The 21,145-nt window shown below is 39.6% G+C and overlaps 1 protein-coding gene across 1 annotated transcript in view; it reads right to left on the bottom strand.

Annotated features, from left to right (window-relative positions):
• PPA1 (inorganic pyrophosphatase 1) overlaps positions 1-20,540 on the bottom strand; it is a 37,199-nt gene extending 16,659 nt beyond the window's left edge. Inside the window, exons 1-5 of the mRNA XM_027130013.1 lie at positions 20,349-20,540; positions 17,666-17,724; positions 6,440-6,493; positions 5,241-5,360; positions 3,003-3,089 (exon numbers count right to left, since the gene is read on the bottom strand). Of these exons, the coding sequence (XP_026985814.1) occupies positions 3,003-3,089; positions 5,241-5,360; positions 6,440-6,493; positions 17,666-17,724; positions 20,349-20,412 (384 nt within the window). The 5' untranslated portion in view covers positions 20,413-20,540. The remainder of the gene's footprint in view (positions 1-3,002; positions 3,090-5,240; positions 5,361-6,439; positions 6,494-17,665; positions 17,725-20,348) is intronic.
• Between the last annotated feature and the right edge of the window lie 605 nt (positions 20,541-21,145).

Here is a 21,145-nt window from a genome sequence, read left to right as displayed (position 1 = left end):
TAGAGGGAACTTATCTCAACATAATAAAGGCCATATATGACAAACCCACAGCCAACATCATTCTCAATGGTGAAAAACTGAAACCATTTCCACTAAGATCAGGAACAAGACAAGGATGTCCACTCTCACCACTATTATTCAACATAGTTTTGGAAGTTTTAGTCACAGCAATCAGAGAACAAAAAGAAATAAAAGGAATCCAAATCAGAAAAGAAGTAAAGCTGTCACTGCTTGCAGATGACATGATACTATACATAGAGAATCCTAAGGATGCTACCAGAAAACTACTAGAGCTAATCAATGTATTTGGTAAAGCAGCAGGATACAAAATTAATGCACAGAAATTTCTTGCATTCCTGTACACTAATGATGAAAAATCTGAAAGAGAAATTAAGGAAACACTCCCATTTACCATTGCAACAAAAAGAAAAAAATACCTAGGAATAAACCTAACTGAGGAGACAAACGACCTGTATGCAGAAAACTGTAAGGCACTGATGAAAGAAATTAAAGATGATACAAGGAGATGGAGAGATAGACCATGTTCCTGGATTGGAAGAATCAACATTGTGAAAATGACTATACTACCCAAAGCAATCTACAGATTCAATGCAATCCCTATCAAACTACCAATGGCATTTTTCACAGAACTAGAACAACAAGTTTCACAATTTGTGTGGAAACACAAAAGACCCCGAATAGCCAAAGCAATATTAAGAAAGAAAAATGGAGCTGGAGGAATCAGGCTCCCTGACTTCAGACTATACTACAAAGCTACAGTAATCAAGACAGTATGGTACTGGCACAAAAACAGAAATATACATCAGTGGAACAGGATAGAAAGCCCTGAGAAAAACCCACGCACATATGGTCACCTTATCTTTAATAAAGGAGGCAAGAATATGCAATAGAGAAAAGACAGCCTCTTAAATAAGTGGTGCTGGGAAAACTGGACAGCTACATGAAAAGAATGAAATTAGAACACTCCCTAACACCATACACAAAAATAAACTCAAAATGGATTAAAGATCTAAATGTAAGGCCAGATACTATAAAACTCTTAGAGGAAAACATAGGCAGAACACTCTATGACATAAATCACAGCAAGATCCTTTTTGACCCACCACCTAGAGAAATGGAGATAAAAACAAAAATGAACGGGACCTAATGAAACTTAAAAGCTTTTACACAGCAAAGGAAACCATAAACTAGACGAAAAGACAACCCTCAGAATGGGAGAAAGTATTTGCAAATGAAGCAGCTGACAAAGGATTAACCTCCAAAATATACAAGCAGCTCATGCAGCTCAATATCAAAAAAACAAACAACCCAATCCAAAAATGGGCAGAAGACCTAAATAGACATTTCTCCAAAGATATGCAGAATGCCAACAAACACATGAAAGGATGCTCAACATCACTAATAATTAGAGAAATGCAAATCCAAACTAAAATGAGGTATCACTTCACACTGGTCAGAATGGCCATCATCAAAAAATCTACAAAAAATAAATACTGGAGAGGGTGTGGAGAAAAGGGAACCCTCTTGCACTGTTGGTGGGAATGTAAATTGATACAGCCACTATGGAGAACAGTATGGAGGTTCCTTAAAAAACTAAAAATAGAACTACCATATGACCCAGCAATCCCACTACTGGGCATATATGCTGAGAAAATCATAATTCAAAAAGAGTCATGTACCACAATGTTCACTGCAGCACTATTTACAATAGTCAGGACATGGAACCAACCTAAGTGTCCATCGACAGATGAATGGATAAAGATGATGTGCCACATATATACAATGGAATTACTCAGCCATAAAAAGAAACGAAATTGAGTTATTTGTAGTGAGGTGGATGGACCTAGAGTCTGTCATACAGAGTGACGTAAGTCAGAAAGAGAAAAACAAATACCGTATGCTAACATATATATATGGGATCAAAAAAAAAATGGTTCTGAAGAACCTAGGGACAGGACAGGAATAAAGATGCAGATGTAGAGAATGGACTTGAGGACAAAGGGAGGGGGAAGGGTAAGCTGAGACAAAGTAAGAGAGCGGCATTGACATACATACACTATCGAATGTAAAACAGATAGCTAGTGGGAAGCAGCTGCATAGCACAGGAAGATCAGCTTGGTGCTTTGTGACCATCTAGAGGGGTGGGATAGGGAGGGATGGAGGGAGACACAAGAGGGAAGGGATATGGGGATATATGTGTACATATAGCTGATTCACTTTGTTATACAGCAGAAACTAACAGAACAATGTAAAGCAATTATCAATAAAGATGTTAAAAAAAAAAAAGCTAAACAAGTGTCCATTAGTCCCATCAGAGTTGAGGGTAATTAATGTTTTTAATCTGTCATCGATGGTGCTGAAGAAAAAGTCCTCCACAATTTATTTCAAATACCTATTTTAATGTACTTTCTTTACCTTTTATTTTATAGAAGTCACTGAGTTAGGCAAGTCATACAATATGCCTGAACTTGATGAGTTAAGCAACTGAATGACAACTTTCTTTTCAGTCGCTTAAGATTTTCTTGAGGCTGGGAAAGATCATAAAGAAAATAACTACAGTCAGAATCTTAGAGCAACCCTACTTGAGAGAGGAATCCCTACCATAAATCTCCAACTCATGAGGTTACCTGGTTTGGGCCAATTCACTGGTCATTCCAAATCCTTAGGCAAGGTTTGCCTTGTTGCCTCCTGGTAGCCTTCATCTATTGACTACTCATCTGCCTTCTAAAGCAATGCAGAACATGTACAGTTCTTCCACACACATGCATACAATACACATTTTTTTCTAGGCTAGGTTTAAATGTACAAATTATAATGTAGAAATGCTTAGAATGGAATGGAAGCTTTTGTCACCCAAAGAGACCCATCATAACTTCACTAATATTCATATATGTTATTTACAATATTTTTAAAAGTATGAAGTTTGTATATTTCATTGATATCATCTCAACTCTACAGAAAAATATTTCAGATTCCGTTACCTTGCTTCCAATTTCACACACATCAATTGGGTCATTGTCACCACAGCAGCCGGTGTGTTCATCGTTGTGTCTTGGGTCTTCCCAAGTCTAAAAAAAAAAAATAAGATACAGTATATCATTCCTGTATATGCTAATGACAAAGTGGATCATGTTGGCATTAAAAGATAACATCCCATGATCTTTCTGCAAAAATATGAATCTTCAGCTATTTATTCTCATTAAAAAGATCTTTTTTAAAAATAATTCTTTATTCACGTCTAAGAATCTTAACTACACACAATAATCTTAACTAAATGCTGGGCTCCTATTAAGTGCATAATGCGGAACTAAATTTAATCTTTAAAATGGATAATGATGCTATTTTAAACAAACAAAACCCAACTATCTAATAACTGAGACAATATGCAAACACAAATGTAGAGCCAGATGTTCACTTAAAAAATATAGTAAAAGAAAACTGCTTTGATGAACTTTTAGTACTTACTATCTTCTACTAACCAGATTTTCTTTAAAATAAATCTCCAAGCAGAGATGGGTAGGTGGTAATATTAAGATGGAAATGACGTGTGCTGGTGGCAAAAATGTCATCGCTGACCAGGAGCCAAGAATAAAAAGTTTAATCAGGATTTGCTGAAGCTTTAAATTGCTGGGTTTCTTCCCTGCTAAACTGCAAGACAGAGTCCTTGCAGAGCAGCTCACAGAAGAAGTGATGGCCTGTGCCTGCCAGGAAGTTCAGTTTAAAGTGTAGCTGTTGTTTTGGTTCTTTTCCCTCCCAATCCGGAACATATTTCTTGGATTTGTTTGCTTACTCAGCTGGAGTAAAGGCAGAGAGATAAAAGTAAAGGGGGAAAAGGAAGACTGGACCCAACAAAGCCAAATCCAACCTACAGAAGTGTAAGTATTTCAGCAATGTGTTCCCAGAGGGATGATATTTCAAGGCTAAATGGTGAATCAACTGAAGCACAAGGTGAAGTGCTGTAACGAAAGCAAACGACTTTGTGACTACCTAGCAAGCTAGATGGGTTTGACCTATGGTTTTAGTAACTTACAGATCATTTCACAGTAGATTCCACTTAATAGACTTAATGGTTAATAAAAACAAACCATTTATCAACAGGAAGAAAATAAATTGAATATTTCATTTAAAGATCCTAAGTGCCACAGCATTAGCTTAACCAAACCAGAATTAAATATACATTATTTACTCATAGTGGACATGATGCTAGTGATTCTTCATTCAAATATTAAATAAGAGCCTACTACACACTGGTATTGTGCTGGGGATAAATTGGTAAACAATGCAGATATCCCCCCTCCTCAAAGCTTTGACTGTTTAGGAAACAGAATCCCATTATTACTTTACCACAAATAGCTTGGCACAAAGAAAGTAATCAGGACTATAGAGATACAAGTCAGCAGCTGTGAGAACTTACATGTGCCAGGTACTAAGTGCTTTATTCCTCAAATAGACACACAAGCTATGTACTAGGAATATGCCAGGAGAAAATATTAACATCTCAGGGAGGAAGAAGCAGAGGCAAGTTAGATAAGCTTTCGTAGACAGTTTAGATTTATTTTCAGTTTTAGTGAGGGCCACTGGTAGGTTTTAAGCAGGAACATGATAATGAATCTGATTTAAGCTTTAGAAGGCTGCAACTGGGACTTCCCTGGCAGTCCAGTGGTTAAGACTTTGCCTCCCAACGCAGGGGGTGCGGGTTCAATGGGGGAGTTAAGATCCCACATGCCTCCCGGCCAGAAAACCAAAACATAAAACAGAAGGAATACTGTAACAAATTCAATAAAGACTTTTAAAATGGTCCACATCAAAAAAAATCTAAAAAAAAAAGTAAGTGGCAGACTTGGAATTTGCACCCTCATCTGTGTGGTGCCGTAAGATCAGTGCTTTTAAGCACTAGTCTACACGGCCTCTCTCAATAGATACGCCACTCGTTCGGTAAAGAAGGAATTTGTGTAGTTTATAACCAGTCCATATAAAAAAAATTTCAGAAAAGAGCAAACTTTCAAATGTGAATTCAAACATTGTAAATATTTACCTTTTAGTTCATCTTGAAAATAAGTTACTTAAGGAAGTATTAAAATGAGTTAATTACCCCTTATGTTTTTATAATCTACTATAGCAAAACTTTTTGAAGGTGTTTAAATCTTTTTTACTAACAGTAGTAGGTTAAATTTTTGTAAGCTAAAAAGTACATTTCTAGCAAGTGCACAGAGACATACCTGAGGGATGGCACCATAGTTCCAGATATATCCTTTATAAGGGAACAAATTTGCAACATAACGGAGTTTTCCTTTTTTCACATCTTGTTTAATTGGGTTTAAAGGATCCTTTGTAGCAATCTGAAATAAAAAATTTCAAATCATTGTATATTTGTATGTGAAATACTATTCAACTAGGGATTTAAGGAAATGAATTATGAAATGCACTAGTTCCACTTTAATGATATATTTTTACCCCTAACACTTTTATAATTTGAAATAAGTTTCTCCATAATCAGCCTTTAAGTGGAAAACATTTGAGGTATACAGGAACTATCACGAAGGGAAAAAGAACATTTACTAATTCCAGAAAGCAAAAATTAGCTGGAATAAATCCTAACATTTGAGAAAATATCTAACTTCAGCTTTCCTTTAAAACATTTAAAATTATTCAAATATTTGGCTGTCTATTACATGTGAAGTGTTGTTACTGTCAGAAAGCATTATTAAGTGACAGAAAATGTTACAAATATCCATAATGAAAAGTCAAATCTATTAGGTATCATCAGAAAAAAATTAACAGGGACTTCCCTGGTGGCGCAGTGGTTAAGAATCCACCTGCCAATGCAGGGGACGCGGGTTCGAGCCCTGGTCCAGGAAGATCCCACATGCCGCAGAGCAACTAAGCCCGTGCTCCACAACTACTGAGCCCTCGTGCCACAACTACTGAAGCCCACGCACCTAGAGCCTGTGCTCTGGAACAGGAGAAGCCACCGCAATGAGAAGCCCGCGCACTGCAACGAAGACCCAACGCAGCCAAAAATAAATAAATAGATAACAAATTTTAAAAAGAAATAAATTAACAAAATGTGACAAAAATTCCAATAAAATCATTTATGGCTGGAGTGACTGAAGCAAGCCTGTTGACTACATGGAGGAGTCAACGATGGAATTAAAGGGAAGAAGACAGAAGAGAAAAAGGTAATTCTAGGCTTTGGGAATGACAGAAGGAAAGTCTGTAGCATATTTGTAAATAGCAAATGGTTGAGTTTAGTTGGAGCACAGAGGGAAGACTGGCAGGCAATGGGAGATACAGCTGGAAGATAGATTGGGACTAGAAAGAGGACAACCTTGGACATTAGTTGTTTAACCCTTGAGCAAATCGGTGCAACTAGATCAAAACTAATATCCAACATCTGACTAGCAAAGGTGAAACATACCTCCATTTTTGCATTCGACCAGCGTGGTACTTCAACCACCATGTGGAACACATCCTGAAAAACACAGAGAAGGTGAGATGGTCACAGGAGTTCATTTATTCTATTACTTCAATGAGTATGCCCCAGTCCTTCCAAAGTTAAACAGTTCATTGTATCAGATCTTTGAAGTCATGGACTTCCAACAAAATGCATCAAAAAATAAGGCAGACTGATGGATGAAGAGATAAAGCAAATACAGCAAAATAATTGTAGAATCAAAGTAGTGGGTGTATGATTGTTCACTGTATTTTTCTTTAAAGTTTTTGTTTGTTTTAATAAACATAGTAAATTTTTCATAATAAAATGTTGAGAGGGTGGGGTGGAAAGAATTTTCCTATAAAGAACGGAAACAGTTTTAAACATAGCAGAACTTGTATCTCTGAGGAGGGCCATCTTCAAAGCAACTGTCTCCATAGGCTATGCATATCCTCCAGTGACAGTGCAATTACTCAAAATGCTTTTGGAACTTCTATTTCAGAGGTGGTTTATAAGACAAACCCCAAATCAGAAAATTTATTTGTCATACTTTAGTTTTAGCCTCAAACAAAATCAATCAGCTTGATTACCCACATTATTCTCCCAATTAGGCTGTTTTTAAAAATCAGGTACTCCTCAAAAACACAAGAAGTTTGATACTGAAGATAAAATATTATGTTCCAAAAATATTTTAATCAATGGCAGTTCTATTGTAATTAGTTTACAGCCTTAAATGGACTACTTGAAATTGGATGACATATTAAAAAATTCTCAGATGCTTAACTGCTTAAAAACCCAATTAATGAAAAATCACACGTTGTCATCTCCTTTGCACACCAGAGTCAAATACCAAGTTGAAATACATTTTGTAATTAAAACTGAGCTTTAAATAGTCAGAAAATTATTTTTGCCAAGGAATAAAACTAAGTTCAGTTTTTCAATTTAAAACCTCTACAAAGGGCACACATGAAGCCAACTCTGCCATTACTTTTATAAAATGCATATTTTAAACAGTTGATTTAAAATGAAAATCACTTAGTTACAAACTTGCTAGAATTACTTCTTTGCTACTTTGCATCAAAAAACAGGTACTGGGCTTCCCTGGTGGAGCAGTGGTTGAGAGTCCGCCTGCCTATGCAGGGGACACGGATTCGTGCCCCGGTCCGGGAAGATCCCACATGCCGCAAAGAGGCTGGGCCCACGAGCCATGGCCGCTGAGCCTGCGCGTCCGGAGCCTGTGCTCCGCAACGGGAGAGGCCACAACAGTGAGAGGCCCTCGTACTGCAAAAAACAAAAACAAAAACAAAAAAACAAACAAACAGGCACTGATAAGCTATTGAATACAAGGGAATAAGTCAAAGATTTCCAGACAATAATTAGCTTCTTGCTATTTTAGCCAAGCAGAAAGCTCCACAGATTTGCATTCAAGAGGCGAAAACTTCTGTCACTTACTGAGGGAGACTAAAGTATTCCATAGTTTCTGCTCCAAGCCTCCCGACGTCTGCCTACTCTATACAATATAAAAACCACAATGAATGGAGACATTGTTTAAATCCAGGACTGCATAAACTGCTCTATCCCTGTAAAGTCATAACTGGATGGTTTTAGAAAAAGTAACACATTGTTCATGGGTAGGAAACCTCAGTCCCAATCTTCGATTACATTTCATTCTACTCATTGTAAGCGAGACCTGTGTCTACCTAGCACCACCCCTACGCCTCAGGTGTTAAAATGAAAGATCTGCACGTCCAACACCAAGTCAAACTTAAAAGTGTACAGCAGTAATACCCTAAAGGTCCACAAGATAGAGCTGTTACTACATAAAAGATCACCTGAGAAGAGAAAGCCAAAGAAACTGGCAAGTTTTTTAAAAGAAAATATTACCAATTGAATAAATTGCCTCAAGACAAAAAGTAGAAAATAAAGCTAAAATCACTGATTCAAAGTTTGGAAACTATAGTGAACACTTTAATGGAATTAAATGATAAATACATAGAGATCCTCAAAAACCACATTACCTAATATTACAAACCTACATAATAGGAAAGCAGAAGAAAAGAAGAGAAAGAGAGAAGAAAGAGCCAACATTACAGGAAAGAAATCATCTTTCAGGAAAAGACTCTACTGCAAACAGAAGAACTCCGAAAGCCTGAGGGTTTGGTACTTTTTAGAAATTAGCTGGGCCAAAAATAGCAAGGAGTATCCTGCAAGGAGCCTCAGAGACAATTCATTCATTTTTGCCAACATATATTTATTGAGCACCACTGTTTTGTGCCAGATACTAGCAGTGAACAGAATTAAAGCGCTTTTAACTCCCTAAGAGTTGGATCGCCAAACCAGGTCATTTCAGCTTGCAGGCCTCAGGCTGTAGCCTGGGGTCCACAAATCTAGGCGAGGGACTAGTCTGTAAAATGAATGTTTAGCATATTTTCAAGTGTATGTAGATACCGTAGTGATTACTGGATCTTTTAAAAAATTAATTATTTTTGGCTGGTTGGGTCATCGTTGCTGCACGTGGGCGTTCTCTAGGTGTGGCGAGCGGAGGCTACTCTTCATTGTGGTGCGCGGCCTTCTCATGGCGGTGGCTTCTCTTGTTGTGGAGCACGGGCTCTAGAGCGCAGGCTCGTTAGTTGTGGTGCACGGGCTTAGTTGCTCCGCAGCATGTGGGATCTTCCCGGACCAGGGCTTGAACCCGTGTCCCCTGCATTGGCAGGCAGATTCTTAACCCCTGTGCCACCGGGGAAGTCCCTGTATCTTTTTTTAAGGCAATGAATGTGTAGTAATTTTGTCACTACTTTCCCCATCAATCATTATCTAAACAGAGGGTTTTTTTTGATTATTTTGATATTAAAAAGGGCAGACTTCTTATTCTTTAGAAGGAACTACTAGTAAAGAACAGTTTATTTCTCCTAGACACCATGGCTACAATTCAGGGTGTTGCCACTAGGTACAGAATGATACTTAGGATTTTCAGGGCAACTGACATGAGAATTTCAACCAATCACTCCATTGCTACTAGAAAAAAACACTTTTACTGTTAAAACATTATGTATTCTATTTGGAACTCTTGTGCACTGTTGGTAGGAATGTAAAATGGTATAGCCACTGTGGAAAACAGTATGATGGTTCCTCAAAAAATTAAAAATAGAATTACCATATGATCCAGCAACTCCACTTCTGGGTATATACCCCCCAAAATTGAAAGCAGGGTCTTGAAGAGATATCTGTACACCCATGTTCATGGAAACATTATTCAAAATAGCTAAAATGCAGAAGCAACCCAAGTGTCCATCAAAGGATGAATGGATAAGCAAAATGTGGTATGTACATATAATGGAATATTATTCGGCCTTAAAAAGGAAATTCTGACATGTAGTACAACATGGATGAACCTTGAGGACATTATGCTAAGTGAAATAAGCCAGTCACAAAAAGACGAATGACTATATGATTCCACTTACATGAGGGATCTAGAGAAGTCGAATTCATAGCGACAGAAAGCAGAATGGTGGTTGCCAGGGGACTGGGGAATTAATGTTTAATAAGTATGGAATGTAAGTTTTCCAAGATGAAAGGAGCTCTGGAGATGAAGGGTGGTAATGGTTGCACAACAATATGAATGTCCTTAATACCTCCAAACTGTATGCTTTAAAATAGTTAGAACGGTAGATTTTATGCATTTTACATTAAAAAACTGGAAAAAATTATGCATTCTAATATTTCCAATGTTTATGGCATTTAAAAGAATGAGACAAGATTTTAGGAAGTTTAGTACTACCTAGTTAAAAATTCATGCCTTCTTTCTCTAATCCTAACTGGTTTAAACTATTACTTAGCTCAATCCTGGATTTAGTTTCTTATTATTCCCATTGTTAGGACTTCTCAGAACTGTTCTCCACTTCTGCTATGCTCTGGATTCTCAATCCCTGCTCTGGCACCAAGCTTTCAGCTCCGTTTACAGTTTCAGAGAAAGGAAGGAAGACGTTGGTACCCCTAGCAGGATGATGCTGACAAGGCTGTAGGAGGCAGGGGAAAGGCAAAGCATAGCTCTAAGCTCCGACTTCCAAAGTCAGAGACATAGCAATCAGTCTGACTTCCCAGATTTACAGTCATTTCAACAGGAAGACAAGAATGTTAATGTTATAGATGTCCAGATTCTAAGGAGATTAGAAACTTAAGTCTAAATCATAGCATTCCACTAATCAAAAAGATTTAAAATAAAATTGTTTTACAGATAGAAGAAATATAACCTATATATTGATCGGGCTTTTAATTTCATTGATGAAACAGGAGTATCACAGTAGTAAAGTGATCATAGGTCTCATCTCCAAACTGGTTAGTTTTCTTGTGGATCAAGTCAGTAGTCTGACAAGTCATTTACTAATGAATAGCCTATGGCTACTTGGTAGGCTATTATGTCTAATACCATTAAGCACGTATACAGGGAACATACTCTTAATTACATCCCATCTCTGAATCTTAGTAGTAAAGTTAAATGTGTCTTTATTGGGAGACTTACGAACACCTCATGACTTATGATCTTTTCCCAACACTGGATCTGAAGCCTAGTGAACATGACTTACTGTATTGCAAAACTGCATAAGTGACTTAAATTAGCATTTAAGTTGACTCTTCGTGTGTTTCTCTAGATAACTTCAGAAACCAAGTACAATAAATACCAGACTTACAAAGAAATACAAAATCATCCTGATTTCACCATCCTTTCTTTTATTTTTCCATTTTGCAATAAAATTTGGAGAAAAACAATGGCGGTAGAGAGGATTTTCTTCTAAATTTATCTAGAGATTAGATATAAAGCAAGAGGCTAATAGAAAACAAGGGCAGTTTGCCTTTTTTTTTTAATCTCTAGAGTATTTTTGGAGAATAAAATTCCTATCAGAAGAGCTCATGTAGTTAGTAAGGAAATGCTCTACTCCCATAAAGGTGCTTCTATAAAGGTTTAACAGATTTCATCATTTCCAAGAGTATTTTTATCCTATTAAGTGCTCACCAAGTAACACTTAGTTTTAAGTTTTGGCTTCAAAGCCAGTTCTGTGATTACAGGATATATTCTAAGTTGTTAAAAGTAAATGGGTTCCTCCTGTGCAGTATCAATGGGATTGTAAATTGTGCACCATTATGGAAAACAGCATGGCAGTTCCTCAAAACACAAAATAAGAACTACCATATGGTCCAGCAATCCCACTTCTGGGTATTTATCCAAAAGAAATTAAATCAGAATCTCTAAGAAATATCTGTACTACCATGTTCACTGCAGCATTATTCACAATAGCCAAGATACAGAAACAACCTAAGTGTCTATCAATGGATGAGTGGATAAAGAAGACGTGATACATACATACACACACACACACACACACACACGCACACACACACTGGAATATTCAACCTTTTTAGAAAAAAAAAGGAAACCGTGCCATTGTGACAACACGGATGAATGTGGAAGATATTATGCTAAGTGAAATAAGTCAGACAGAGAAAGACAAATACTACATAAACTTACTTGTACATGGAATCTAAAACAGTTGAACTTATAGAAAGAGAAAGTAGAAAAATGGTTGCCAAAGGCTGGATGGGTGGGAGATATGAGGGGATGTTGATCAAAGGGTACAAACTTTCAGTTATAAGTGATAAGTTCTGGAAACCTAATGTATGGTATGGCTCTATGGAAGTTGCTAAGAGAGTGGATCTTAAGTGTTCTCACCGTACACACAACCAAAATAAATAGGTGAGGTGATAGAGGTTAACTAACGTGATTAGTGGGGTCATTTCACAATGTATACATATATCAAAACATCACACTGAACACCTTAAATACAATGACTATTTGTCAATCATACCTTAATAAAGCTGAAAAATAAATTTTTAAAAAAATTTTAAGGAAAAAATAAATGGGCTCCTGACTTCTTTCAGTGACAAGTGACAAATGTCTATTGGAGAAGCTGACACAGAAGAAATATGATGACCGAAGTTCACACTGTGTGCTTCTTATTCATTTAGAATTATAACTTCACAAAGGAAAACATGATTTATACCAACCCCCCAAAAAATTGCTCAACAAATTGTTGAGCAGGGGAGATAGTTAAAAAACAAACACCTTTCAGTAATGCTCATTTGTTTTCCAATCACACAGATGTTCTACTCATAGCAGTTTCAACAAACTATTGTTATTTGGTAATGCATACTGCCATATGCCACATACACAGAAAGTAATAAAACTTAATTGACACGTCATAACTAAGAATAAGCTCCTATTTTTCCCCTCAGATGAGCTTTAAGATGACTCAACTTTGAAAACAGATATTCTAACCATAATCTGTTTACTTTCTTATCTTTATAAAATCAAGCAAGAGTCTGCATTTCTAGCTGTCAACATCTTCTATGATCTGCAATGACTAAGAATTTTCACCATAGAACCTTTTCCAAGAAAAATGCACATTTACACCAAATTGCAATTTCAGACAGAACTCAGAACCTCAGAAACCCATCAATGAGTATTCCAGGGTCTCAGGGCCACCAAGAATTCCTGGACTAGAAGACTTTATAGCTTTCCCGAATGAAGGAAGTTCTTACTCATTTCCCTTGAATTCTAAGCATTAAAAAAAAAAAAAAATTAAGCAAGCCTTTTATTCTGCTTTTTTTCTTTGTAAATATCAAAGAGATAGCTACTGTAGAAAATTTGGAAAATCCCAAGAAGCACAAAGTAAAATCCACCACCCTTTATCACTCAAGGCAGTGTGGCTCAGTGGCTAACACCACAGGTTCTGAACAAGAATGCCTGGGTCTGAATCCTGCCACTACCGCTTATGAATTCTAGTTGGTAATCCTGGACAATTAAGTTACTGAAAGAACCCAGCTCACAGATTGAAATGATGGCTAAAGGAGAAAATCCACATAAGGGCTTTAGCATAGTGCTAAATGTAATCTAAAACACCCACTAAGACCAATAGTGCTCAGAGGTAAAGCAACTTGCTCAATATGGCAAAGCCAGTTAGTGGTAAAACCAGGACTAAAACCAAGGTTTCTTACTTCCAGTTCAGTGATCTTTACTCTATACAGTAGAGCTCCGAAAGGCTTCAGACATAACCAGTCATTGTGGTTAACATCATCATCCTATTGTGGGGTTTCGGGGGGTTTTTTTGGTTTTTGTATATTGAGACTTTATAAGCCAGGCATTGTGACTGCACATTACATGCATATTTAATCAACACAACTTTTTTTTCTAGTCAAAGCTATCCAAAAAACTTTTGTCCTTTTACTTTTTGTGTGTGTGTGTGTGTGTGGTACGCGGGCCTCTCACCGCTGCGGCCCCTCCCGCTGCGGAGCACAGGCTCTGGACGCGCGGGCCCAGTGGCCACGGCCCACGGGCCCAGCCGCTCCGCGGCACGCGGGATCCCCCCCGGACCGGGGCACGAACTCGTGTCCCCTGCATCGGCAGGCGGACTCCCAACCACTGCGCCACCAGGGAAGCCCTTTTTACTTTTTTTTTGATTGAAGTATAATTGACTTAAAATATTATACAAGTTTCAGCTGTACCACATGGTGATTTGATATTTCTATACGTTACAGAATCATCACTACAGTAAGTCGTTACTATCTGTCACCATACAAAGTTACTACAATATTGACTATACTCCCCACGCTGTACACTACATCCCCATGACTTATTTTATAACTGGAAGATTTACCTCTTAATCTCCCACACCTATTTCCCTCATCCCCGCCTCTGGCAACCACCAGTTTGTTCTCTTTACGTATGTCTGTTTCTGTTTTGTTAAGTTTGTTTTACAACTTTATCTTTTGACAAAATTGTTAAACCACAGATATTATGGTTAGAATATCTGTTTTCAAAATTTAGTCACCTTAAAGCTCATCTGAAGGAAAAAAATAGGAGTTTATTCTTAGTTATGACATGCCAATTAAGTCTGTTATCAGTTTTCATCTATGCTGCCAATTCTAACTTCGGTTTGGAAAACATAAAACAAAACCCCAACCATTGTATATACATATAAATTTGGAGAAGACCAACAGTATTTAAATGATTAATTTGGTGACATTTTTTTAAGTTCCATTTGTAGAACTATCTACAAAAAGAAATAGAAAATTCAAAACAAAGCAAACCCTGTAGGGAAGTGAGTACTGCTGACCCTTGAACAACACAGGTATGAACTGTGTGGGTCCACTTATATGTGGATTTTTTTCAATAGTAAATACTACAGAACTACACAATCTGTCGGTTGAATCTCCAGATACGGAGGAATCTCAGATACAGGAGGCCAACTATAAATTATACTCTAGTCAGGGCCCCTAACCCCGGCATTGTTCAAGGTTCAACTATAATTTTAAAAGCATCCACTTGGGTGGCCTATCTCCTCTAAAAGTTTCAGGTACAGTAAGATAGTATCTTTAAAAATTTAAGAATGATACACAACTGCCAAAGATATCCTATTCAGTTTCTGAAGCACCCACCTATTTGACTAGTAGCTTGACTTTTTTTTAGAGGAGAAAAGTTCCATATTTATATATTCTCCCAACAGTCAGCTGAAAAACATTATAGAAGCCTATATTGTTAGAACTAGCATTTAACATGGAAGTTTAAGATATAGCATAGAAAATACCAAACTTCTAAAATGAGAACGTCAAGTCATGATACTTGAGTACTCTAAGATTTAGATAAAGCTTTTAATCTACCCAGTGTTTCACACCGTTTATGCCGATTATGTTCTGGATTGTTAAATTTTCTGTTATTTCAGAAGTTTTATGTCAGAAGACACTTTGAGCTACAGGTGTTTTTATATTTGATTCCAAAATAGACCCAAAGCAAAGAACAGCCCTACAATATATATACATCCAGTGAGTCCTTGCCTTTGCCTTCTTTTACCCAGTGGATTTGGAAATAACCCAAGTAGGGTATCTGAGTCACAAGGATTTCCAGAACTGGCTGGCTGGATTACCTAATGACACATATACTAAATCAAATGCTGTCCACGTTGAAAGGTCCTGCTGTGGAGTAGAATACAAGCCTTTGGGCATTTTTTCCTTATAGAGCTGAGCTGTGTTAAAGGCACATTCCCTCATTATCACCCCTCAAATGACTGACCATATTAGGGATAAAGTCGATGGCTACCCACACAAAAATGTATTTACATAAACTTAATCACATTGAAAAATTTTGTTTTCAAAAACCATACTCTTCTGTAACCAACAGAATTAATCAGATCTTTTGTTTAGGCTAGAATCCAAAATAGGTTATGTGTACCACACCCTTATTTGTGCTTTGTATAAACTAAACTTCCTTAAAAACAAAACAGAAAGAACTCTTTCCTGCCTCTGAGGCAGGAATCTGAAGTGCTGAAGTTCACTGAGGTCGGGACCACTGGTGAAATCCAGAGTCTTTGCAAGAGCTTGTACTTTTGAGCCAGCCCAATGTGGTACAAAAGGCAGATTCTTCATTTGAGTAATCCCAGATTACAGATACAACCAGTCCTGTAAAAAACTTCAAGGAGTTGCAGAGTAACCTGAGTGAAGATGTTTTACATGACACCAAAATGTAGTCTCAGCTTCCTATTTGGGGGTAACTTGCAGCAGCAGCAAGATTAGGCACCATAACTGCTATGATTCTTCTGGTCCTTGGCTAGAATATTGTCCAATAACTTAAGGCTATGGTCTGAATGTTTGTGTCCCTCCAAAACTCATATGTTGGAATCCTAACCCTCAAAGGTGATGTATAGTAGGTGGGACTTTTAGGAAATGCTTAAGACATGAGGGTGGAACCCTCATAAATGGGATGAGTGCCTTATAAAAGAGGCTCCAGGGAGATCGCTAGCCCCTTCCACCACATAAGGAAACAGCTAGAAGTCTGCGACCAGAAGAGGGCCCTTACCCAACCATGCTGGCACCCTGATCTCAGAGTTCCAGCCTCCAGAATTGTAAGCAGTACATTTCTGCTGTTTATAAGCTACCCAGTCTATAGTATTTTGTTATAGCAGCCCAAACAGGCTAAGACACTTATGAACGCAAAGAAACCCAGCTACAGGTCAAGAAAATGTTTCCTTTCCCTAGTACATCTGTATGCCAAGGTACCATCAGTAAACTTAGGGTCATCATTTTATACCTCTTCATTATTCAAAATGGTCTGAGATGTTACTGCAAAGTACTTTGATATACATACTAATTATACAACAGCTAGTTTAAACCAACCAAATGATGCCAATTCAAGAGGAAGGAAGGATTCTGCAGTTCTTGTCAACTCCCAGGGAATCAGATGTAACAAATTAAAAGTTTCTGAATAAATACAGCTTTGAGAATCCCACAGGAGAACACATGCCAATTAGAGGTCTCTCCTGTAACTGTGGGACATAACTGCCCTTGGGCTGTTTGCTCCACTGTCTCCAGCTAGAGCCCAGCTCAGGCAGGCTGCTCAGAAGCAACACTCAGGTTAGATTTTCTGCCAGTGTCCAAGTGTCAGTGCAGAACTGTAGCAATCTTCCTGGTAGAAGTATATGAATTTATCTAATTATGATAGTCAAGCACAGAAAAAAAGTAAGACAGCACACACAAGGATAAAATTTCATCTTTATTATTCTAGACATGCACTGGAATGTGATATTCACATGTATTATGTACTGACATCTAGCTAAGGAAAATCAATAACCTATGAAGCTTTTACGACTCAAAAAGATTTGCACTCAGTGTGGATCCTTCTTGGTTGAATGAAAAAAAATTTTAAGGTATAAAAAAGAATCAGACATTTGTCCTTGTGTCAGTTCCTAAATACAGCACAAACTTCTCTTATTGGGAGGGAGTCTAAAACAAGCAATGGCTTTTTAAAAAAATAGCTATTTAAATTTGCACAAACAATGCATGCTCTTTGTAAAAAAAAAAAAAGGAAATGTAAAAAGGCAAAAATGAAAATAAAAACAAAAAGAGTTACCAGCAATTCTGGTGATTTTTTTTTAACCAAGGCAGCTTTAAAACATTTGTTTCTGTTCCTCTACTCCTTCTCCAAATTATAGTTGCTTCTTCTAACCAAATAATCTAGATTTCAGACTGTCTCCTTATTTAGTCAATGCACCTTGAACTCACAGCACAATGAGGCATTTTAAGCACTTGTTAAGACATATAAGAAAATCCGTACGTGGAACTAACTGATCTGAGCAATGAGACTACGGTCAGAGAAGGATGTCTTACCTTATCTGCATAAATTGGAATATCATGAAATGGAGATATATATTGTCCTCTTTCATTTTCTGCAAAATTAATTAGAAAAAGTTATTGCTTTTATTGGTTAATTATATTTCCAGATGCATGAAGTACACATTTTTTAAGACTTTTTTTTAAAGAGAATTTTTAGGCTTACAATAAAATTGAGAAGGTACCAAGATTTCCCACATACCCTCTCTCTTCCCATTATCAACACCACTCACCAGATTTTATTCCCACCCCAGAAAAACTGGCTATATACTTCACCTTCCTGACTGCTCCAAGATCAGGTTAGGTTTTCATCCTACATGTTCCTTAGGGGTCTAAAAGGTACTAACCTCAATGGTGAGGGTGGGGACTGCCTTACAAGCCTTTGTATCACAGAGCCTAGCAGTGCCTGGTATACAAAAGGCAATCAAATTGTTTGATTTTATACCAGTTAACAGTTAACAGAGCTAATGAAATACTTGGGCTCTGGGAGAAGGCAGGGGACCAATTTGCCAAATTATAAACCATGTTGCTTTAAATGGTGTTCCAGGGAGACAGAGCCATCTTAGATTAGGATTTTTCTTAAGGATAATCTAGCTGTAACAGCACTTTCACAGGTAATTTCTGTATTCTAGAGACCTAACTACCATATCCAAAAAGTAATTTTAAAACTTCCTTACTATTCTTTAGAAAACCTTAAGGGTCAGTCCACATTGCATCCCTTCACGATTAAAAATCAAAGTGGAGGGCTTCCCTGGTGGCGCAGTGGTTGAGAGTCCGCCTGCCGATGCAGGGGACACGGGTTCGCGCCCCGGTCCGGGAAGATCCCACATGCCGCGGAGCGGCTGGGCCCGTGAGCCATGGCCGCTGAGCCTGCGCGTCCGGAGTCTGTGCTCCGCAACGGGAGAGGCCACGACAGTGAGAGGCCCGCATACCGCAAAAAAATAAAAAATATAAAAAATCAAAGTGGAGGGAATTCCCTGGCAGTCCAGTGGTTAGGACTCTGTGCTCTCACTGTGAAGGGGCCGGGTTCGATTCCTGGTTGGGGAACTAAGATCCTGCACGCCACATGGCGTGGCCAAAAAAAAAAAAAGGACAAAAAAACTCAAAGTGGAATAGGCAAAATTGATCTGTGACCATCCCCAATGGCATACTGGTCCCTTCAGTGTCAATAGTGACTTGCGATCCAACCCACCATCAGTTTTAAAGAGACTGGCAAATGTAACATTATAGAGGTAAAAATCTTCTCCTATTAAGGAAGGATATTAAGAAATCTATGATTTTTTAAATTAAAATTATATAGTACTCACTACCAATACATGATCTAAGTAAAAACTGTATTTGTGTTGCAAATATAGCTTGAAAACAATTACCCTAATCATCCCCCCCACCTACAAACTAGAGGGTCACCTCTCTAAATCCCTCCTGCAGAGAAATTCTGGAGCCAACACCAACCCCAGAAAAACAGTTCAGGGAACTATTTGTCAAAAGTTCCTGCACTGCCCTTGTTGCTGAATTCTGAAATTAAATAAAATGGGTGGAAGAGGTCCCACACGTCACTGGATTTTACATGGCAATCTAAACTTCAGTTGTGTAACTTTATAGTTCACTTTCCTTTTCCTCTCACACCAGGCTATTTTTTGCTAGGAGCTTTGTTCTTTCAGTATTACCATTCATCCCCTCCTCCTCTCTCTTTACTGCCCTTCATACACCGGAACTCATAGAATTCAAGGCACCTGCCTATTTCCTTGGGAACAAAATTGTAAAGAAGTTAAAATAGAAACGCCTCCGTTATCTCTAATAATCTTCTTGGGGGCGGGGGGGCGGGGAGGTGGGGAGGTGGTAAGAGGATAAAGATAAACCCGAGGTAGCTTTCCCCCACCTACAAGGCTAAAGGTGGTGCACCAAGGAAAGCAGCGCCTGCGGCCTCCTCGGCTCTAAACGCAGACTTAGGGGAGGTACCCCTTAGACGCGATCCGCTGCACAGGGGCCAAAATTTGGCACTTTCTTACTCATGCTTCCCAGATTGACGTCACCTGTTTGGAGGGGAACGGATTTCTGTCTCACAAGGCGTTTTCCCAGCATCAGTGCTACTGGAAAGCACGCGTCAGGGAGGCAGGAGCGCTACTGGGGCCCCAGAGGGATGGGTCCAGTCCTCCACTGATCGCTCCAGATCTGGGCCTCAGCTTCCCCGTCTGTCGGACGAGGGCCTGTACTTGACCCCGCTACGTGCCCACAATCTGAGCTATAGTGGAGGAATTAAGGTCTTAGGGAGTCACCACCATCACCTCCTCCCCCTCGCCACGCCGTTCCTCCAAACTGAATAATCCTCTTACGGGGATTAGTTTACCCCCAGACACCTTTTCTAGGGTGACTCAGTGGTTTCCTTTTCCCATCAGACACTGCCCGAGCCGGACACCTGCAAAACTAGCCTGGCCCAGGTTCAGGTCCAATCGAGCATGTGAAAGAGGAACGCCGACCCACGCCGTCCTGGCCGCGAGCGGGACGTGTGAAATGAGAGGGCCAGGCCCGCCCAGGCCCCCGGGACCGGCCCGAGGAGCCCGGCCGGCGCCCGGGACAAGGTGCCGAGCGCGGGCCGCAGCCGCCAGGGCGGGAGGGGAGGCGAGGCCCAGGAATGAATGGGCGGGCGGGCAGGGAGGGGCCGCGGGCCTCCGACACTCACTGAGGAAGACTCGGTACTCGAGGGTGAAGGGCGCGGCGCGCTCCTCGCTGCTGAAGCCGCTCATGATGCCGGAGACCAGCCGCCGCTGCCGCCGCTGCTACAAAGCCTCTAGCCAGCACGCGACGCCGACTGACAAGGAGTAAGCTCTGCGCCTGCGCACTGCCGTGACTGGACCGGCTAGCAGGGCGGGGAGCAGCCTTTAACGCTGCTGGCGCTCTCGAGCCCACGCCGCGCGCAGGCGCACTCCGTAGGGCCCGCGAGTCCCAGCGCCCCAGCCCCACCCCCTCGGGCCGCGCCTCCGCGGACCTCCCCTCAGCTCCCAGGCTGGGCCACGTGGCTGGCGGCAGGCTCTGGCTGAGTGATCCGTCTGGGCTGGCGGGCTTTGGGGCACTGACGGAGGTTGTTAACACGTTCTCAGCTTCGACCGGCTAAGAATTGACCGTCGACCTTTCGCCTCTCACATACACTGGAAATTCACCTTTGACTCACACACCCTTCTCCGCAGAGTAATTCCTTATCTCAAAAGACGTTTAGGAGTCAGCTGCTTTACCTGGCAATCCCTGCCAAGCAGTCTTAAAGGTGAGCGGTTTTCTGATCCTTTTAAACAAAGTTAAGACATATTACTGACACGTGTAATGGCTACCAGCTGGGTAGCAGCTCCATCACTTTCTAGTGTATGACATGGAGCAAACTGCTGTTAACCTCTGTGACTCAGTTTCTCACCTGGGAAATGGAGATGTTAATAGTAACGATTTCAGGGGTTGCTGGGATGATGAACTGAGTTGATACACGTCAAG

The sequence above is a fragment of the Aethalodelphis obliquidens genome, unplaced genomic scaffold, assembly GCF_003676395.1.
Source record: "Aethalodelphis obliquidens isolate GAN/ISIS:26980383/991018 unplaced genomic scaffold, ASM367639v1 scaffold37, whole genome shotgun sequence".
NCBI classification, from domain to species: domain Eukaryota; kingdom Metazoa; phylum Chordata; class Mammalia; order Artiodactyla; family Delphinidae; genus Aethalodelphis; species Aethalodelphis obliquidens.
Note: the sequence above shows the minus strand (reverse complement) of the source record. Positions and strands in the feature narration are given on the sequence as shown.